Source organism: Marmota flaviventris, chromosome X (assembly GCF_047511675.1).
Source record: "Marmota flaviventris isolate mMarFla1 chromosome X, mMarFla1.hap1, whole genome shotgun sequence".
Classification (NCBI taxonomy): Eukaryota; Metazoa; Chordata; class Mammalia; order Rodentia; family Sciuridae; genus Marmota; species Marmota flaviventris.
Genome location: NC_092518.1, coordinates 132,088,685 through 132,109,698, shown reverse-complemented (window position 1 = coordinate 132,109,698; position 21,014 = coordinate 132,088,685). Strand labels below are relative to the sequence as shown.

The following is a 21,014-nucleotide window of genomic DNA, read 5'->3' as shown; positions in this document are numbered from 1 at the left end:
TATTATTTATATAATTTGCTGATTTATTAAGAAATTTTCTGCTGGGAGGCTGGGCTTAGATTCCTTCTTTATGTTGTGATCTCTATCTAAAAGATCTGGCTTTGCCCTAAATTATCTCTTAATGAGGAAACATTGAATTTTTAATCAAGAGCTATTGTGCATTATCATTCAGCATTTTACCAACCACTTGTAGGAAACAGTTTACTCTAGGACTTTTAATATTCTGGAAATTTTCATAACTCTATTAAGTTAAGAATTTAAAAAATGATATAAAGAGATGACAGGAAATATATCTATATGTGTGTGTGTGTATATGTGTGTGTGTATATATATATATATGTTTTTAGCCCCCTGTTCCCTCCTGACCTGTGGGAGAGAGATTGGGGGAGCACACCTGTCCAGGATGAACCAAGAACCAAGAAAGGTAAAGGTCGACTGGCCGCCAGCACCCAGCCCTCCCTCGACAGAGGACAATCAGATGCAAAGCAGGATCTCGTTTAATGAGAAAACACACACAGCTAATATAATGTACAGGAGCCAATCAGGATAAAGGTCAGCAGGGTGGGGAGAGTTCATGTGTACACCCATCCTACAGGCAGTAATGTCCACAGGGCAGAAGTGTTCTGAGCCTATCCTAGAGGTGGTCCGATTCTTCATCACAACCCACGGCAATGCCTTCTGGCTAATCGCTGGGTGCTCTCTAAGCCACATGTGGCCCCAGGACTGGGAAGCGGGTAGCAGCCAGCAAGTTAGGTTTCCTCTTTTCTGATGCAACATGCCCCACGTTACATCATGCCCTACAAAAAAAAAAAAAAAAAAAAAAAAAAAAAAAAAAATATATATATATATATATATATATATATATATATATATATATATATATAAAACAAGGGATTGAACATAGAGGAGCAATTAACCACTGGGCCACATCTGCAGCATTCCATGCTCCTATGCTTTTTTTTTTTGAGACAAGGTCTTGCTAAGTAGCTGAAGGACTTACTGAGTGTCTGAGATTGGCCTTGAATTTGCCATCTTCTTGTTGGCTGTTAAGAAACAGCCAATGAAGTTACACTTACTTGCTATTCCTAAACTGTGTGGCTTACAATCTTCCTGCTTCACCCTCTTAAACTGCTGGGATTACAGGTGTGTGCTACCTTACCTGGCAAGTCTCCAGGTCTTAATATGCCAGAATGTCTACATTATTACACTGTTAACGAAAGGAAAGGCCTTTGTGACACTAAAGGTCAAGTGGCATTAGGAGAAATAAAATAAAGATGTGAGAGACCATTTTAAGCTCTTGGAGTATAAGGGGTAATTGAGGCTAAGGGAAGTTCTGGAAGTTACTTCATCATAGAGGAAGACAAGGAAACAGATGGAAATATATGTTAAGTTTCTTGATTTTTAATCTAGAATTCTTTATACTATCCTATGTATCCTTTTTTTAATGAGCTCTGGTGTATTCAGAAAAAGTGTCCTATATTGGTGTGGATTTTGGTAGCACTGATGAGCTGGGGGAAGGAGGATATCAGGTTAAGCATTCTGTAACTGGATACTAGAAGAGTTAAATGGTTCTAATAGAGCTGAATACATTTTAATCTGTTTCCCCCTCCCTCCCTTTGTTTTCTACCCTTTTGTCCATTCCCCTTTCCTTGTATTGTGGATTTCACAGGTCTCTCAAGTTAGTACCTGAGAAGATGATGATCACACATATGTGTCACTTCTACATGACCAGACTGGGGCTTCTTTTTCTGATTAATATTCTCCCTGGAACGACTGGCCAAGGGGAATCAAGACGACAAGAACCTGGGGACTTTGTAAAGCAAGATATTGGCGGGTAAGAATACTTAAGGTTTGGGGCAAAAGAAGAATTTGATAAATGCCTACCTCAGGTTTCAGAGTTTTCCTCAGATGAACCAAATACTCTGGTTTCTGATATATTACATTGTATTTGAGAGAATAATTATCAGCTCAAAATCTCAAGATAAAAAGAGACCTCAAAGTCGGGCTCAGTGGTGCATGCCTGTAATCACAGTGGCTCCAGAGGTTGAGACAGAAGGATTGCAAGTTCAAAGCCAGCCTCAGTAACAGCGAGGTGCTAAGCAACTCAGTGAGACCCTGTCTCTAAATAAAATACAAAATAGGGCTGGGGATGTGGCTCAGTGGTTGTGTGTCCCTGGTACCACTCTCCCACAAAAAGAGACCTCAAAGATCTTCCTGGGCAGTCCATAGCTCATGTTGAATCCCCTCTGTGATATCTTAAAAGCAATTGTCTCCAGCTTTTTGCTATTAATATTATGTCGTCTCTCATAAATCTTCAACCTACACCTTTTTTTTTGGATCTAGTGCATTAACATTCAAAATGATAAGGAATCTCTCATCTTAAACTTAAGAATTTTCTCTACAGATAGTCCCTGTAGTGTTTGCTCCCCTTTACATTCATACTTATTGAAGAAGTGGTCTGTTTGATTGCTTCTACTTGCCTCTTACCCATTCCTCCACCCACCACTATCTTTTTTTGGTTCATAAAATAAAACATAAGGAGAGAAGTACACATAAAATATACACATATAGTATGATTTTCTTTGACTTCAGAGACAGAATTCCTGGGTACTTAGATTACGTTCTCTAGAAGCAGGGCATGACAGAAATATTCATTTTAAAATTTATTGATTTGTTCTTTTTAGTTATATATGACAGTAGAGTGTATTTTGACATATCATACATACATGGAGTAAAATTTCCCATTCTTGTGGTTGTACATGATGCAGCATTTTACTGGTTGTGTATTCATACAAGAACATAGAAAAGCTATGTCCAATTCATTCTACTGTCTTTGCTAATTCCATCTGATGGAAGTATTCTTGAGCAAAGGATTTATTAAGAAAAATATTCACAGCAGAAAACTGTAAGAAAGTAAGGCAACAAGATAGGGAAATGGGTAAAGTTAAGCAAAAGTGTGATTTCATGTGAATTATAGCCTCAATTTGACAATACAAGGAGATAGGAATCATAAATGGAATAGTCGTACCTTGAGACAAGGAGCCAAGACTTTTGTAGCCTCACCTCAATTGCTCATTATACTTTCATCTCACCCTCCATTTCTGACTTCTCTTGAACATCATATCTCTATATTCAACATTTTATTAGGTATGTCCACTTGGTTATTCCACAAAATCCTTAAAATAAGCATGTCCAAAGTAGTCTCATCACTTCCATCTCCCTCACCATAAAGAACAAACACAACAAAACAAAAACATATCCCTTTTCCCATTTTCCCTATTTTAGTCAGTGTTGCCATCATGCACTCTGTTGCTTGAGCCAGAAACTTAGAATTCTTTTTGCCAATTTTGTACCCTTCACTCTCCAGTTTGAATCAATTGCTTTGATCTGTTATTTCTACCCTGTGTGTGCCTAGAATTCACCCACTTTCCCACTACCACGCTAGTTTAATTCACTTGTGCCATGGCAAGAGCCTCTATTTGGTTGTAATTCTTAAAGTGTTGCCCCCATCTAATCCTACTCTATAGCCAGTTTTCTTCTGTCATGCATGCTAAGTTATACCAAACCTATTTACATCCCTTTAATGGTATCTTATTTTTTGTAGAATAAAGTAAAAACTCCTTTTATAATTTTATAAAGCCCACTATGGTCCGGCTTCTATCTATCTACCTTATTAGCCTTATTTGGTTAGTCCTCCTGCCACCAAATTCTGTTCTTCAGCATTGTTGAACTTCTTTTAGACTAAAATCCTATGTGTTTTAATCAGCTTTTTCCTTGTTGTGAGCAACAAACCTGACAAGAACAATGTAGAGGGAGAAAAGTTTATTTTGGCTGAGGGTTTCAGAGGTTCCGTCCAGTTTCAGTTCCCTCCATTGCTCTGGGCCTGAGGTGAGGCACAACATCATGGTGGAAGGGTGTGGTGGAGGAAAGCAGCTCAGGACATGGCAACCAGGAAGCAAAAGAAAACTTCTCACCAGGGACAAAATATATAAACTCCAAAGTCATGCCCCCACTGACCTACTTCCTCTAGCTTCACCCTACCTGCGTACAGTTATAGCACAGTTAATCCATATGATTGAATTAATGTGCCAATTACTTTATACCTCTCATAATGTAAACATTTCACCTCTGAAAATTCTTGCATTGTCTCATATATGAGATTTTTGGAAATACCTCATTTCTAAAACATAACACAAGGGGATATAATTACTAATAACACCTTAAGCTTAAAATATTTCAGTATTACAAACAGGATATTTCATTCCTTCCAAGTGAACTTTGTTTGTTTTACATTTGGTTATAGTCCCATTTTCTTGGAAACATGTATCTTGAAATATAACTGTTTGAATTATTTTTACAGGATTACTGATGTACTCTGAGTCTTTCAATTTTTTTTTAAAGAGGGAGGGAGGGAGGGAGGGGGGGAGAGGACACAACATCTTTGTTGGTATGTGGTGCTGAGTATCGAACCCGGGCCGCACGCATGCCAGGCGAGTGCGCTATCGCTTGAGCCACATCCCCAGCCCAGTCTTTCAATCTTTTATCAGGATTTTTACAGTAATCTCTGGGGCTGAGGACTACAGAACTGGACTTAAATATCCATTTAAGTCTTGGCATATGAGTCTCTTTGTTTCTCCCAAGATTGGAAGTGAAACTAGACCTTTATTATTAACTCCTCATGGATATGATTTCATTGGACCATGATAAATGTTCTAAATAAGGTAGAAGTTCTAAATAAACAAATCTTACTTTAAGGGTTAAGTTCTTCTAACATTTTAAACTTTTCTAAAAATATGTTGCATATTTTCTTATAAACCTAAACAAAGATTATGAGCACAATAGTCCCTTTTCTTGGTGATTTTTGATTCTTATAAAGAACATTCATTATATTAATTCTTTATCGGCTTTTTCAATTTTTATCACCATCCTCACTGCTAGTTGTTGCCTTTCCTATTTACATTATTTTGTTTACATCCTGCTAATGCTTTGGAAACCAAATAGCCTAAACCTTTTAGCAATTATGCTAAACAAGAAGCCAAGAAATCCTTCCTGCAAAAGCAGAGTGAAGTGCTTGATTTTAATACCAGGGCATAATGATTGCATAGACCAATTTATGCCATGTGTGTGTGTGAATAGGTCATAATGAATCCTGCTATTATGTATAATTATAATGGACAATATTTTTTGAAAAAGAAACTTTTTTTATATTCAAGGTTTGGAAGGATGAGACTACTAAAAAGTTGGCTTAGAATATTAGGGTTGGCACTTTATTTGTATTTACTAGAAAAAAAAAGGAGCCAACTCAACTTTAAAATGTATATTATATGTGAAAGTTCTGATACTTAAAGGAACTGCTGTTTCCTTTTGCTTGTTTTCATACCATATTAAATATGCCTTTGTATGTTGAAAAAAATCCATGTGCTTCCTTACTTTATTCATCTTTACTAGTTCGTTCTATTAAATCATCTAGCTTGGTTGTCTTTGAAGGTCTAACAACCAGCAACGGTTTATCAATGTGCTAAATACAATGGTTCTCAGTGTTTGGTATGGGTAAGCAAGAAGCAAGAAGTGCAGGCTTCACTCTTGAAGATTGTGATTTAGAAGTTCTGAGAGTAGTACCTAAAATCTTCATTTAATAAAATTCTCCAGATGATTTTAATGTAAGAAAACTTTGGTTAATACTTGGGACTATAGTTTCTATTTTCAAACAACTAATACTGTAGATAGGAATATGAGATTCTGGATCTTTAGAACAACACAGATGGAAAGACCTATAAATAGTATCTATAATCTGATCTTCATTTTATAATTTTTTTAAGTTGTAGATGGACACCATTCATTTCTCTCTCTCTCTCTCTCTCTCTCTCTCTCTCGTGCTGAGAATTGAACCCAGGGTGTCACACCTGCAAGGCAAGTGCTCTACCACTGAGCTACAGCCCCAGCCCCTGATCTTTAATTTTTACATGAAGAAACTGAGGTTCAGAAATTTAAATTAACTTTCTGAAGATCATAGTAGAACCAGGTCTAAAACACCATTCTAATTTTGAGTACCACATTCTTTCTTTAAAATTTTATTTTAAATTTCTTTATTTGAAATTGTTATACATAACAGCAGAATGTGTACAATTCATAGTACACATATACAGCACAGTTTTTTATGTCTCTGGGTATATACAAAGTAAGTCACACCATTTGTGTCTTCATACATATACTTAGGGTAATGATGTCCATGTCATTCCACCATCTTTCCTACTCCCATTCCCCCTTCCCTTCCCTACATTTTGCCCTATCCAAAGTTTCTCATAACAGAGAAAACATTCGGCCTTTTTGGGGGGGAGATTGGTTGACTTCACTTATCATAATATTCTCCAACTCCATCCATTCACCTGCAAATGCCATGATTTTATTTTATTTTATTGCTGAGTAATATTCCATTGGGTATATATACCACATTTTTTATCCATTAATTTACCTAAGGGCATCTAGGTTGGTTCGACAATTTAGCTATTGTGAATTGTGCTGCTAAAAACATTGATGTGACTTTGTCAATGTACTATGCAGTTTTTAAGTCCTTTGGGTATAAACTGAGGAGTGGGATAGCTGGGTCAAATGGTGGTTCCATTCTCAGTTTTCCAAGGAATCTCCATACTACTTTCTATATTCATTGCACCAATTTACAGTCCTACCAGCAAAGTATGAGTGTGTCTTTCCCCTGACATCCTCGCCAACACTTGTTGTTTGTCTTCATAATAGCTGCCATTCTGACTGGAGTGAGATGAAATCTTAAGAGTAGTTTTGATTTGCATTTCTCTAATTGCTAGCGATGTTCAACATTTTTTCATATATTTGTTGATTGATTGTATATCCTCTTCTGAGAAGTGCCTATTTAGTTCTTGGCCCATTTACTGATTGGGTTGTTTGATTTTTGGTGTTTAACTTTTTGAGATTACGGCTCTTTCTGATGTGCGTGTGGTAAAAATTTGCTTCCATTCTGTAGGCTTTCTACTCATCTCACTGTTTCTTTTGCCAAGGAGAAGCTTTCCAGTTTGAATCCATCCCATTTATTGATTCTTGATTTTATTTCTTGTGCTATAGAAGTCTTAATAATGAAGTAGGGGCCTAATCTGACATAATGAAGATTTGGGCCTATTTTTTCTTCTATTAGGCACAAGGTCTCTGTTTTAATTTCTAGTTCCCTAATCCACTTTGAATTGAGTTTTGTGCATGGTGAGAGATATGGGCTTAATTTCGTTTTGCTGCATATGGATTTTCAGTTTTACCAGCACCGTTTGTTGAAGAGGCTGTCTTTTCTCCAATATATGTTTTTGGTGCCCTTGTCTAGTATGAGATAACTGTATTTATGTGGGTTTGTCTTTGTGTCTTCTATTCTGAACCATTGATCTACAAGTCTATTTTGGTGCTAATACTGTGCTGTTTTTGTTATTATTGCTCTATAGTTTAGTTTAAAGTCTGGTATAGAGGTTTCTACCTGCTTCACTCTTCTTGCTGAGGATTTCTTTGGCTGTTCTGGGTCTCTTATTTTTCCAGATGAATTTCATGATTGCTTTTTATATTTCTATGAGGAATGTCATTGGGATTTTGATTAGGAATGCATTGAATCTGTAGAGTGCTTTTGGTAGTATGGTCATTTTGACAGTATTAATTCTGCCTATCCAAGAACAAGGGAGATTTTTCCATCTTCTAAGGTCTTCTTTAATTTCTTTAGTGTTCTGTAGTCTTCATTGTAGAATTCTTTCACCTCTTTGATTTTGTTGATTTCCAAGTATTTTATTTTATTTTGAGGTTATTGTAAATGAGGTGGTTTTCCTAGTTTCTCTTTCAGAGGATTTGTCACTGATGTACAGAATTGCCTTTGATTTATGGGTGTTGATTTTGTATCCTGCTACTTCACTGAATTCATTTATTAGTTCTAGAAGTTTTCTGGTGGAATCGTTTTGATCCTCTATGTATAGAATTGTGTCATCAGCAAATAGTGATAGTTGATTTCTTGTTTTCCTATCTATATTCCTTTAATATCTTTCCTCTGTCTAATTGCTCTGGCTAGAGTTTCAAGAACTATGTTAAATAGAAGTGGTGAAAGAGATCATAATTGTCTTGTTCCAGTTTTTAGAGGGAATATTGGCCTTGAGCTTAGCCTAGGTAGCTCTAACAAGGTTAAGATATGTTCCTGTTATCCCTAGTTTTTTTCTAGTGTTTTGCACATCAACAGGTGCTGTATTTTGTCAAATGCTTGTTCTACATTTGTTGAGATGATCATATGATTCTTATCTTTAAGTCTACTGATGTGATGAGTTACATTTATTGATTTCTGTATGTTGAACCAACCTTGCATCCCTGGGATGAACCTCACTTGATAGTGGTGCACTATCTTTTAAACATGTTTTTGTATTTGATTTGCCAGAATTTCATTGAGAATTTTTGCATCCATGTTCATTAGAGGTATTGCTCTTAAGTTTTCTTTTCTTTCTTTTTTTTTTTTTTGATGTGTCTTTGTCTGGTTTTTGGAATCAGGGTGATATTGGCCTCATAGAATGAGTTTGGAAATGCTGCCTCCTTTTCTTCTTAATGAAATAATTTGAGGAGTATTGGTATTAGTTTTTCTTTGAAAGTCTTGTAGAACTCAGGTGTATGTCCACCTGGTCCTGGGCTTTTCTTGGTTGGTGGGCTTCTGATGGCATCTTCTTTTTCATTGCTTCAAATTGATCTGTTTAACTTGTGTACATCATCCTGATTCAGTTTGGGCAAATCATATGACTCTAGAAATTTGTCAACACCTTTGATATTTTCTATTTTATTGGAGTACAAATTTTCAAATTAATTTCTGGTTATCTTCTGTATTTCTGTAGTGTTTGTTGTGATTGTGATATTTCCTTTTTCATCACAGATGTTAGTAAATTGATTTTTCTCTCTCTTTCTCTTTGTTAGAATGGCTAAGGGTTTATCAATTTTTATTATTTTCAAAGAACCAACTTTTTGTTTTGTCAGTGTTTTTGATTGTTTCTTTTGTTTCAATTTCTTTTATTTTAGCTCTGATTCTTGTTTGACATCCATTTTATTTACAGCTTGGTGTATGTTGTTCCAGGATCTTGTAGATTTCAGGGTCTGGTTTGAAAAATCTGCAGAGATCCTAATTGGTTTCCCCCATATATAATCTGATTCCTTTCTCTTGTAGTTTTTAAAATTCTATTCTTATTCTCTATGCAAAGCATTTTCATTATAATGTGCCTTGGTGTGGATCTGTTGTAATTTTGTACATTTGGTGTCCTGCAAGCCTCTTGTATTTGATTTTCCAATTCATTCTTCATATTTTGGAATTTGCTGATATTATATAATTGAAAAGATTGTGTATTCCTTTGGTTTTAATCTCTTTGCCTTCCTCTATCCCAATAAATCTTAGGTTTGTTTTTTTGATGTTATCCCATAATTCGTGTATGTTCTGTTCATGGTTTCTAACCATCTTCACTGTGTGGTCAACTTTATTTTCAAGACTGTATATTTTGTCTTCATCATCTGACATTCTGTCTTCCAAGTGATCTAGTCTGTTGGTAATGCTTTCTATTGAGTTTTTATTTTATTTATTATTTCCTTCATTTCAAGGATTTCTGATTGTTTTTCTTTTCAGAATCTCTCTTTCTTGAAGTAATCTTTTGCTACCTGTAGTTGCTCCCTTATCTCTTTCTTGGTGTGATCAATTTTTGCCTGTATTTGCTCACTAGGTCATTTTTTAAACCATAGATCATTTTAATTATGTACATTCTGAATCCCTTTTCTGACATTTCATCAACTGTGCCATCCATGGATTCTATTATTGTAGTGTCTTGGTTTGTTTGGGGCAATTTCCTCCCTTGTTTGTTCATGTTGTCTATATGTCTCCCTTTCTTGCAGTGCAGATCTGAAGTATTACAGTTGCTACCCTATAATATTATAGTGTCTCCGGAGATTACCTGTACCTCCCCTTGGTGTTGGACTTCTAGACCCCAGCTGGTGTCCCACGATAAATGCTACTGCAAGTAAAGGTGATAGTGGCAATAGAGGAGATAACTCAAGATAGCAGTGGAGGTGTCCCAAGATGGATGCAAACACTTTCAGAGATGGTGCTGAAAGGGTGGGCTCTCTGTCCAGAGATACAGCTGCCTCCAGGCCCTATCTGTTGTCCCAAGGTGGAGGCTACTGTGGGAAGAGGTCTAAGGTGATGGCTGCAGTGTCCCAAGATGGAAGTGGGGTAGGCCTGGGTTCCATGGTGGGTCTGTCAGTGGGTGGGACTGTCCTAGGCCTGTGCTGGGTTCTGGGGTGGGTCTTCTGGTCAGCAGGGTGGTCCTGGGACTACCTTAGTCTCATATTCTTGAGGAAAAATTATGGAAAATGATTTCAGATTTATATAATGAATACATTTCTTATAATCTTGTTTCTTGATTCTGTATTTTTATCACCAAACAAGTGAGAACTCTGTATATTAACAGTAAGTTGAACCATCATGTAACTGTATTTTTCTAGGTCAACTTGGTCAAATATCAGCAATTTCATAATGGGTTCATGGGTAAGTGCCTAAGTAGCAAATAAGTATTGGATAAATCCTCCAGATCTGACTGCAAATTGGACATTTTGGTTAAGATTATTTGAAGAGGGTCAATTTGCAAAGAGACTCATTTTAGAGATATAGTGTATGGGTAGGAGAACCACAAGGCATAGGGCAAGAACCTAAGGCCAGGTAGCAGATATATCATGCAAAACAAATTTTCTTATGAGGTGCAGGGGCCTTTAGTGATGGAAATAGTCATCACAAAGAGATTAAAAAAAAAAAAAACTAAGAATTAGGCCAGGCATGGTGGTGCATTCCTGTAATCTCAGCAACCCAAGAGGCTAAGGCAGGAGGTTTACAAGTTCAAAGCCAGACTCAGACTCAGCAATTTAGCAAGACCCTAAGCAATTTAGCAAGACTCTGCTTCAAAATAAAAATAAAAAGGACTGGGGATGTGATTCAGTGGTTAAGTACACCTGGGTTCAATCCCTGGGAACAAAAGTAAATAAATAAAAATAAATGCAAGAATTAGGTATATAATTATTTATTTTATGTAAATAAACATTTGCTTATACATAGTAATCTCTCAGACTCTGAATACTTAATATCTCAGCCATATGACTGGATGGACTGTCCTACTATAGAGCAAATGCAGTTTTTTCATAGGGTCTGAAGAAATAATAAGTATCATTTGATCCTAATATTTTTACTTCTAAAGTGTAAATGTAGCATTTGTGACATAGGACAAGGATGGACATTTGAGGCCAGGATCAAGAATATTTCATAGGTGATACTGTGACTTCTTACTGTATCATTTCTGGATGTGAAGTTGTCTCAGTAATACTGATACTAAATTTGATCACTTGATTATGATGATGACTGCCAGACTGTTTGTTGTAAGGATATCAGTCACCAGGAATAAGTGAGAGGGTTTGAGCTGGTGGGCAGCTTATTGCTTTGATCATATGGGAGTAAAGAGCAAATAACAGTGAGGGAGAGAATATGTATAGTGTTGTAGTTTTCCCATCTTTTGTGTCAATTATTTTTTTCACAGAGACAGTGTTATAAATGGTTTACAGGCTGGTCTATGAAAGTCTACTCAACAAAAATGTTGCTGAAATAGGGCTCATACATTAGCTGTATGGTTAATTCAGATGAATTATGAGAAATAGACTTGCATTGTTTTGCCTGGACAACTAGATAATCTTTATGGTAGTGTTTTAAAAGAAGAATGTACATTCACTTCTTTGCACAGTTTTGATCACAAGATATTTTAAATTGTGGTATGTCTTTTTATATTCATATGTGGAATCATCTTTTGGTTCTAGTACCTTTGCCATTTGCAATATGCTTTAGTTTATTCTTCCTGTGTTTTTGTTGTTGTCATTGTTGTTATTGGTGTGTGTGTGTGTGTGTGTGTGTGTGAAGCACAGTCTTTCAGTTCCTAAGAAGGTATGAAGAACTTGGTCTTTATTTTACTTTAACTCAGCAAATACGGTTAATATGAACAGGTAGAACATATGTAAGTAGGCATGTCTCTAGCCAATACTTCTCTAGATTTATTATAACATTGTAGAAAATATTTAAGACCAGCTCTCTTTCTTAGATGGATTAGGCATATTCTTGTAAAAAAAAGTTTATTTTTTCCTTCAAGTGGTTTCTGTAAAAACATTAGAATGTGTGCTGTTGGACCACACATGTTTCTCATTCTCTCCGAAGCATATAACTGGTATCCTTAGCAAGATAAATCTTTAGTAAGGCCTTTCCACTCATGGGAAAGCCTGGGCTTGGAAAATGAAAGCAGGGGATATTAGGAAATGGTAAGTGATCTGATTTGGCTATGATTTCTGGTATGAAAGCAAAATAGTGGAATTTGCAGCTGTAAAAGTATATTGGCACCAGATTGCAGAAGGCTGTGAATGTCAGGCTAAGGAGTTGGGATTTTATTTGATAAACCGTGAAGAGTTATGAAAGTCTTGGGAGTAGTGCAGAGATATGATTTGCCAGTAATCTAGAATTTTCATTATTTAAAAACATGTTCTCTCCTAGGACATATGCAGTATTAGGGAAAATGTCATCCTTTTAATGAAGTAAATTTCTCTTCTCTTTGGGTTGTCGTCTGAACTGCATCAGCAATTCTGCAGCTGTACTTTCCCCTACCATAAACACACCAGGGTCCTTGATGTGGTTGAATTAACGCTATTACTGCTGACATCCTGCACTTAATCTCTACGTGGTTAGTGAGCTTGACTAAAAGTGCATGTATTTCAAAGGTTTTCTCACTGTGTTATCAGGAGTTTGGGAAAAAAATAAGGAAAAACCCTCATTTACAAAGCAGTCTTATTTTTATTATTTTATTTAATTATTTTTCCAAAAGCTTTCTAAGGTAGGGTTTTATTATCCTATTTTACATATAAGGAAATAAGTGATGGAGACAAAACTAACACTGTACTCATTTGACTCAAATCCTGTGAACTTGCTACTGATCCATCGTTACAACTAGAAAAATGATGAAACCTGCGTAACATACAGATAATGTATTAGTAACATAATTTTATTCTTTAATGGGGGTTTATTATTATCATATTTGATCCAACCAATAGTGACAGATATAAGGTATTTTTAGTGTGCCAATCTCATTAACTTTAAACATGTGACTAAACAATTTTTTCCTCTCAAAGTCATTGATATCTCAGGTGTCTAATATGTAAAATGAAGGTAAAGAATTATATGATCTCTGAAGTCCTTAATAATCCTCAGGTACTATGATTCTTTGATGTTTACCCTAAAATACCTGTGGATGGGCACAAACTACAGCATCTTGGTGCAGTACAGTGACTGAAGAAGAGAGTTCTAATTTGGATTCTAACTTAAACCAACTTCCAGCACTTTGTGCAGCAATTTAGTCCATGTCAGGAGAAAAACATATCGGTAATCAAGTGTAAAAATCATAGAGAAATTGAATGCCTTGCATCTGGGAATTTGGGATCTAATTTTTAGCTTTCCCAATAATTCTCAAATTGATTTAAAAGTTATATTCAGGAACTTTAGCATTCTCATCTGTAAATCCACCAGGAATAGATAATCTCTAAAGCCCTTTTTGGTTTGTGTATGTCTTTAAGAGGATTCTGTGTTCTGTTATGTTCTAGTAATCCAAGAAATGGTTTCCCATTCATTTTGTAGATCTAGTTCCCAGAAATTAAATTAGGCTAACCAAAGTCAAGAACCCCCACAGTGAAAGTCAAGAGATAATAAGAAACAGATTTCCACTGAATCAGTTGAGTTCCTATGACTGCTCCATGGCCTTACGTCAGATGGACCAGAACATTGGTGGGTTTTGCCAGATGTAGGCTGTCATCTGACAAGGTGTCTGCATTTCTCTCTTCAGTGTATTGATTTCAGTTGGTTAACTCTACACTTCAATTCCCTCCTTTATTCCCCCTTCTTATTGAAGCTTCTGTATCATTTTTCATGATCTGTTCAAACAGCCAATCATCCTCTATTACTTAGGTTCCAGTGCCTCTCTGGCTAAAGCTGTCCCTATGACTTTTGGCTGATACATGTTCCAATAATTTGTTATTATCACTAATATTTGAATAATGCATTTGAGTGCAAAAACTACTATTCTAAAAAAACAAACTTCAAATACTTCTAGATATGAAACATTCATCTTGGCAATTTTAATAAGTTATTTGATATTAACACAGCATTCTATGGGATGATTTTAACTGCTAAAGCTACCACTAAAGGTATTACATGGTGCCTAAGGTCATGCAACTAATAAACTCAAATCATGTCTTCAAACTCTTGAAGCTTAATTTCCCTTTTCCAAGTATATTTATTTTATAATTCAATTATCTCAGAAACCCTGTAAGTTAAGCAAGAGAAACATTACTTAGTTTTATTTTATTTTGTTTTCTGCTTTATTAGAACACTTAGAATAGTAGTGATCATATAGTTAATAATAAAAATGTGTAAGTGAATTGAATTATGTTTATGAATTAAGAAACTTATAGTTCAAATTGACTTTTACTAAGTTACATGATAAAAAAATGATGGTTTAGGTTGAGAACTATTCAATTCAGATGTTTCTACTACCCTGTATGTTCGTTCTCAAGCTCTTTTTCAGCATAAGAACCTTGCTCAGTTCTAGGCATAAATATTTCTGGAATGTATTAACTGTCTCCTAGGACCTTTACTTAACTGGTATCTTGTGGCTTTTACCGCTCTGATGAACTAGATACTGGGAATAATTATTATATACTTACTAAAGTCAACTTTTTGAGTCCAAGTTAAGAATAGGGAAAACCAAGACTTAAAGATATATATAGTACAATAATTTGTTTGATCATCTACCCCATTTCCAAATAAGTAGGTACCACGATTTCTAGTTCTTGGTTCATTATTTAATGCTACACCATCCTTCTTTACCCTCCTCAACAATAGCCATTTCTCTCACCATATCCTCTTTTCCCTGAACTACTCAGGGCTTTAAAAAAATTCTAGTTCTGCCAAACAACATCAAGCTCCTCCTCAAAATGTATAGATATCAGTCACAGTGCCTAGTCTGATTAGGTGGTTAGTAAAATGCATGGTGTTCATAAAGGCTTGCAAAAGGCTTCCAAACTGGAGGAGTAGGAAGTAGCTCAGGGACACTAGAAAGTCAGAAAATTTGGATTCTAATTCAATCTTTGCCTCTACTAGCAATAAGTATGGAGAAATTTGTCTTCCTTTCTGAGTTTGTTGTCCAAGTGTAAAAGCTGATGTATTGATTACTCTTGGCTTTCTATGCAGAGAATCATTGTGACAAATAAGAAGTGCTTGCAATTTTGGTTAAGACATGGGGCTATTTATTGGCTTGGTCTATTACTTGAAATTTCCCTGAATTAAAATGTTTATACATGTAATTGTTTCCTATTAAGAACTGCTATTTTCCTTTTCTTTTCCTTGTATTGTATCAGACTCTCTCCTAAGCATGCCCCAGATATTCCTGATGACAGCACTGACAACATCACTATTTTCACTAGAATCTTGGATCGTCTTCTGGATGGTTATGATAACCGACTGAGACCCGGACTTGGAGGTCAGTTATTCTTTTAAGATTCTCTACTCAGCCCTTTCCATCTAAATGAGTCATAAGGTAACTTCAGTAGTCTATTGATAAAGAAGTTTAGTGTAAAGTTGAATTTTTTCCTTTAGAGCACTGGAAATTAATTCTTTATTCCAATGGATAAACTTTCTAGTTTGGTTTTGGAAAGTTTCTGAATTTTAGGCAAATGTATCTGGAGTATTATACCTCAAATATCTGGAGTATTATACCTCAAAGTTTGACAAAGCCAGTTTCTAGTAAAAAAAAAAACAATAATAACTACAAAATAATAATCATTGGCTGGATGTCAGGTATGGGCCAGAAACAGCTGGGAAATTTGTTCTCAAATCTGAGCACATGTTAGCCTGGTCTTCCAAAGAGTAGTAATCTACAGGCTAGATGGGATTGCACTTGACCATCAGTTTAGTATAATCAGAAGTATTATTACAATGAAATGAATGCATTATAATATGTCATGGGCTGTGTTAAAATGGCAAGTATGGAAGTGTGTGAATTTAATTTTTTCCAAAATCATTTGAGAATTAGTCACATATATCATTTCCCTTTGTTCCTAAATACTTAAGTGCATATTTCCTTAGAACAATTAAATAATTTTATAAAATACAATTACAATTCAGAAAATGTAACTTAACATAATACTCTTTTCTAATCTGTAGTCCATATTTAAATTTTTCTAATTATCTCCAAAGTGTCTGTTATAGTAATTCTCCTTCATTTAGGATACAATCCAGGATTATTCATTGCATTTATTGTCATGACTCTTTAACCTATACTCTAATATAGTTGCTCAGCATTTCTTTTCTCTCATAATGTCAATTATATCTTCCTTATTCATTTTTGGAAATAAAACAACAGGAGTTAATTGTGTCGTTCTCAATGCATTACTGAAGAAGGAAGCATGATGTCTGTTCGCTTTATTATTGTAATATTAATTTTGATGTCTACCAGGTTACTTCACTCTAAAATTACCATTTTAAGCTTATAATTAATAAGTCATGGGGATATTATTTGACACTATTCTACTCTTCTTCCAACTTGTACCCAATAGTTTTAGCAACTATTGATTATTCTTGCATGAATAACAACAGTTATGGCTGCAAAAGAATGATTTTTCTAAATCCATTTTTCCTCTACATTTATTATATGGCATTCTGTTTGTAAAATTAGTATTTCTTTCCTGTTAATTAATTAGCTAATTGTAAGTATGAATGTATTTTTATTTTATTAAGGGGATTATAAAATATTAGTATCATTATATGTTTTGATTAAAATTTTTCCTTACAATTTTCAATATTTGCCTACTGGGAGCCTGTTCAATCTGCTTTCTGTTTCCTTTTGATACATTCACCTCATTTTGGAACACTTTTAAAGTATATGTCATAACAGTACATTTCAGACTTAATCTTGTACCTTCCATTATTCAGCCTTGTGATCAGTCATTTTTCCAAAAAGAAATAGTATATTTTGTGGGAAATTATATATAGACTTAACTTCTTGCTATAAGGATATCATTGCTTCTAGAACCTTTCAATGGTCATTAATGACAAAATAGAAAACACACACATATACACACACCTATATATGTATATATGTGTGGGTGTTATATGTACATATAAACATCTGTATATATTCATACATATGTATATACATGTGGACACATATACATATATACAAATATTTGCATAAGCATATACATATACATGCTTGTATGTGTAATAAGTTTATATTGATACTATTAATTTCAGTTCAACACAGTATTTTTCACTGATATATTTTCTCAATCCTCTACTATACTCAACACAGTTCTGGAATTACTACAGTCATGCAGCTACAATGAATACACTTATTAATTAAAGTGAAATATTTTTTCATATTTTTGTTGTTGTTTTTAAAGTAAGGCTATAAGATAGTTGTTTTGATACAAATAATGGACTAAAGTTGAGAAGTACAGGAGGAAGAGACCAGTCATAAATTACATTTTTTCCAGGATGAAGATGATGACTGTGGGAAAAGAGAGAATTTGGTACCTGATTAGAGTCTGGGGGCCAAAGAAAGATTAGAAGGAAAAGATCAAATTCTAATTACTGGCTTCTGTGATTGGGTGGTGCTATTTTTAAAATTGTGTACACTGGACTAGAGAAGAAACAGTGCAGTTTTGTTTTCTTTCTTTTGGAGTTGTGGTTGGAGTGATGAAGGCAGGATTAGGAAATGGAAATTAGTTCAGTTGTGGAATTTGAGTACCTGTGAATAATATAATTGGAAACATTTGCTTCTGGATAAAATGAAATAGGAGGATCAGATTTAACCTCTCATCTTAAATAACAACTGAGAATGAACATATTCCATAATGTTTTTTCAGAAATTGATCAAAGGCAATATAGGATAGTGACTCTTAAGAATGGAAACAAAGTGAACCCTATAATCAGAAAGGCTGGTGGCCTGGACAGTGTTTTCAGGTTATCATGCAGGGAGAAGGAACCCAAATAGTGCCTGGTGGATTCTGTTCATTGATGAGAAAGCATTGAGAAGGTGGGGAGGCCATAGTACATAGAATTTAAAAGAGAGCTGCATGAATGAGAGAGAGAGAGAGAGAGAGAGAGAGAGAGAGAGAGAGAGAGAGAGAAATTGAAAGAGAGAAAGAAGGAGAAGTATCAATTACAAAAATCTGCAGATGGTTCTCTTGAAAGGAGAAAGAGAAGATCTTTAACTAGAGCTATAGATTTCAATACTGCTTTCTTTTTTTAGATAGAGAAGAGAGAGAGAGAGAGAGAGAGAGAGAGAGAGAGAGAGAGACAGAATTTTTAAATTTTTTTTTTTTTTAGTTATTGGCGGACACAACATATTTGTTTGTATGTGGTGCTGAGGATCGAACCCGGGCCGCACGCATGCCAGGCGAGCACGCTACCGCTTGAGCCACATCCCCAGCCCGATATTGCTTTCTTAATACGTAATTGAACAAGTAGACAAAAAAATAAGCAGAAGCAACAGAACATCAAATCACACTCCAAACCAACCTGACTGAATTGGCATTTTTAGAACATTCAAACCAACAACAGCAGAATATGTATTCTTTTCCAGCATACCCAGATAGACCATATACTGGCTATTTTGGCTTATAAAAAATGAAAAGAATTTTCAGCATACAAATTATCTTCTCTGGCCAAAATACAATTAAATTAAACATCAATAATAGAAATATCTGGATAATCTCCAAGTACCTGGGAACTAAATGTTATACTTTTAACCTATGAGTCAAAACAAAAATTGAAAGGAGAATTTAAAATATTTTCCACTGAATGAAATGAAAACATGACAAAGTAGTCCTAAAAGGAAATCCTATAATATTTAAGTGGCTGTATTAGAAAGGAGCAGTGTCGAATAAATGCACCAAGCCTTTACCTTAAGGAAGTATAAAAAAAGAACAAATAATAATGAATTAATTATTAAATATTACTAAGTAATGAAATATAAAATATTATATTAACATAATATGATATACAATACTGTATTATGTATTTATGATCAATATATAATAATTTACATAATTAAATAAAATAAATAATTATTACATATTACACAATATATATATAAGAACATAAATCAATAAAATAGAAAACAAATATAGAGAAAATCAATAAAAACTAAACCATTGCTCTTTAGTAAATTAATAAAATCAGTAAATTTCTAGGTAAAATTATCAGGGAGAAAAGAAAGAAGATACAAATTACCATACCTGAAATGAGAGAGTGTATTATTACAGATCATAATACATGAAAGAGTAAGGAAATGTTTTATGCTAATATTATCCCAATAAAATTGACAATAGAAATTAAATAGAAAATTATCTTGAAAGACATGAACTACCAAAGTTTATGCAGGAACATATAGCCTGAGGAGCCCTACAGCTTTTAAAGATCTTCCTTCCTTTGTTCCTTTTTTGTTCCTTCCTTCCTTTCTTTTTAGTAGTACTAGGAATTTAACTCAGTTGTGCTTTACCTCTGAATTACACCCTCAGCTCCTTTTTTTAACTTTTATGAATTTAGTTATTTTTAAGCTTTCATTTTGAATAATTCCTTTCATTTTTATTTTGAGACAAGATGTGTTAAGTTGCCCAGCCTGGCCTAAAACTTGTCATCCTCCTGCTTCAAACTCTCAAATTACTATGATTATAGAGGTGCACCACCAAGCCTGGCTGGAATGTCAGTTTATTTTATTTCATTTATTTATTTTTTAATATTGATTTTTTAGTTGTAGGTGGACCCAATACGTTTATTTTATTTTTATGTGGTGCTAAGGATCATACCCAGTGCCTCACACATGCCAGGTGAGTGCTCTACCACTGAGCCACAACCCCAGCCCTGGAATGATCATTTTATATATTTTTTTATTTCATTATTTTTTAAAATTAATTTTTATTGATATATGACAGTGTAATGCATTACAATTCTTATTGCACATATAAAGCACAATTTTTCATATCTCTGGTTGTATATACAGTATATTCACACCAATTTGGGTCTTCATACATGTACTTTGGATAATAATGTCCAACACATTCCACCATCATGGAATGGTCATTTTAAATGAGGACTCTTTCCATTAAAAAAAAAAAAAAATCTCTAGGTTCCCATTGTATTGCTGGTGAATTCTGGAAAAACATTGAAGAAAAAAAAATGGTACCAATTCTACAAAAAAGCATCTTCCAGATGTATTGCCCGTTTTTAATTAGATTATTATTATTATTATTATTATTATTATTATTATTTATTTTGTTCTAACTTGAGTTCCTTATATACTTTAGGATATTAATTGCTTATCAGATTGTATTATTTGCAATTATTTTCTCTCAGTCTGTAAGTTGTTTCTCCATTGTCAATTATTTTCTTTGAGGAGCAGAAGTTTTTTTTGGTTTGATATAACCCCATTTGCCCATTTTTCTTTTTTATTAATAAATTATAGTTATACATATTAGTGGGGTTCATTTTGGCATATTCATTAATACATATAACATAATTTGTTCCACTTAAATTTCTGATGCTATTTCCTTTCTTTCTCTTCTCTCTCCCTCATTCATTTCCTCTATATTCTACTCGTCTTTCTTTTATTCACTTTTTTTTGTAATTGGTGCATTATATTTATATAAAAGTAGAATTCATTGTGATATAGTCGTACATCTGCATAAAGTTTAGTGAATTTCATTCCACTGTTTCTCTCCTTTCCCATGCCTCTTCTACTCTCTTAATCCCCTCCCTCTACTCCACTGTTCTCTCTTCTATTTAATGAGATTCCCCCCTTTTAAAATTCCTTATTTCTCTCTAGCATCTACATATGAAAGAGAAAAGTTGACCCTTAACTTTCAGATTC

General features: G+C 34.5%; 1 protein-coding gene across 1 annotated transcript in view; it reads left to right on the top strand.

Moving 5' to 3' along the window:
- Positions 1-1,694: 1,694 nt before the first annotated feature.
- Gabra3 (gamma-aminobutyric acid type A receptor subunit alpha3) overlaps positions 1,695-21,014 on the top strand; it is a 125,627-nt gene continuing 106,307 nt past the window's right edge. Inside the window, exons 1-2 of the mRNA XM_027954490.2 lie at positions 1,695-1,834; positions 15,502-15,623. Of these exons, the coding sequence (XP_027810291.1) occupies positions 1,695-1,834; positions 15,502-15,623 (262 nt within the window). The remainder of the gene's footprint in view (positions 1,835-15,501; positions 15,624-21,014) is intronic.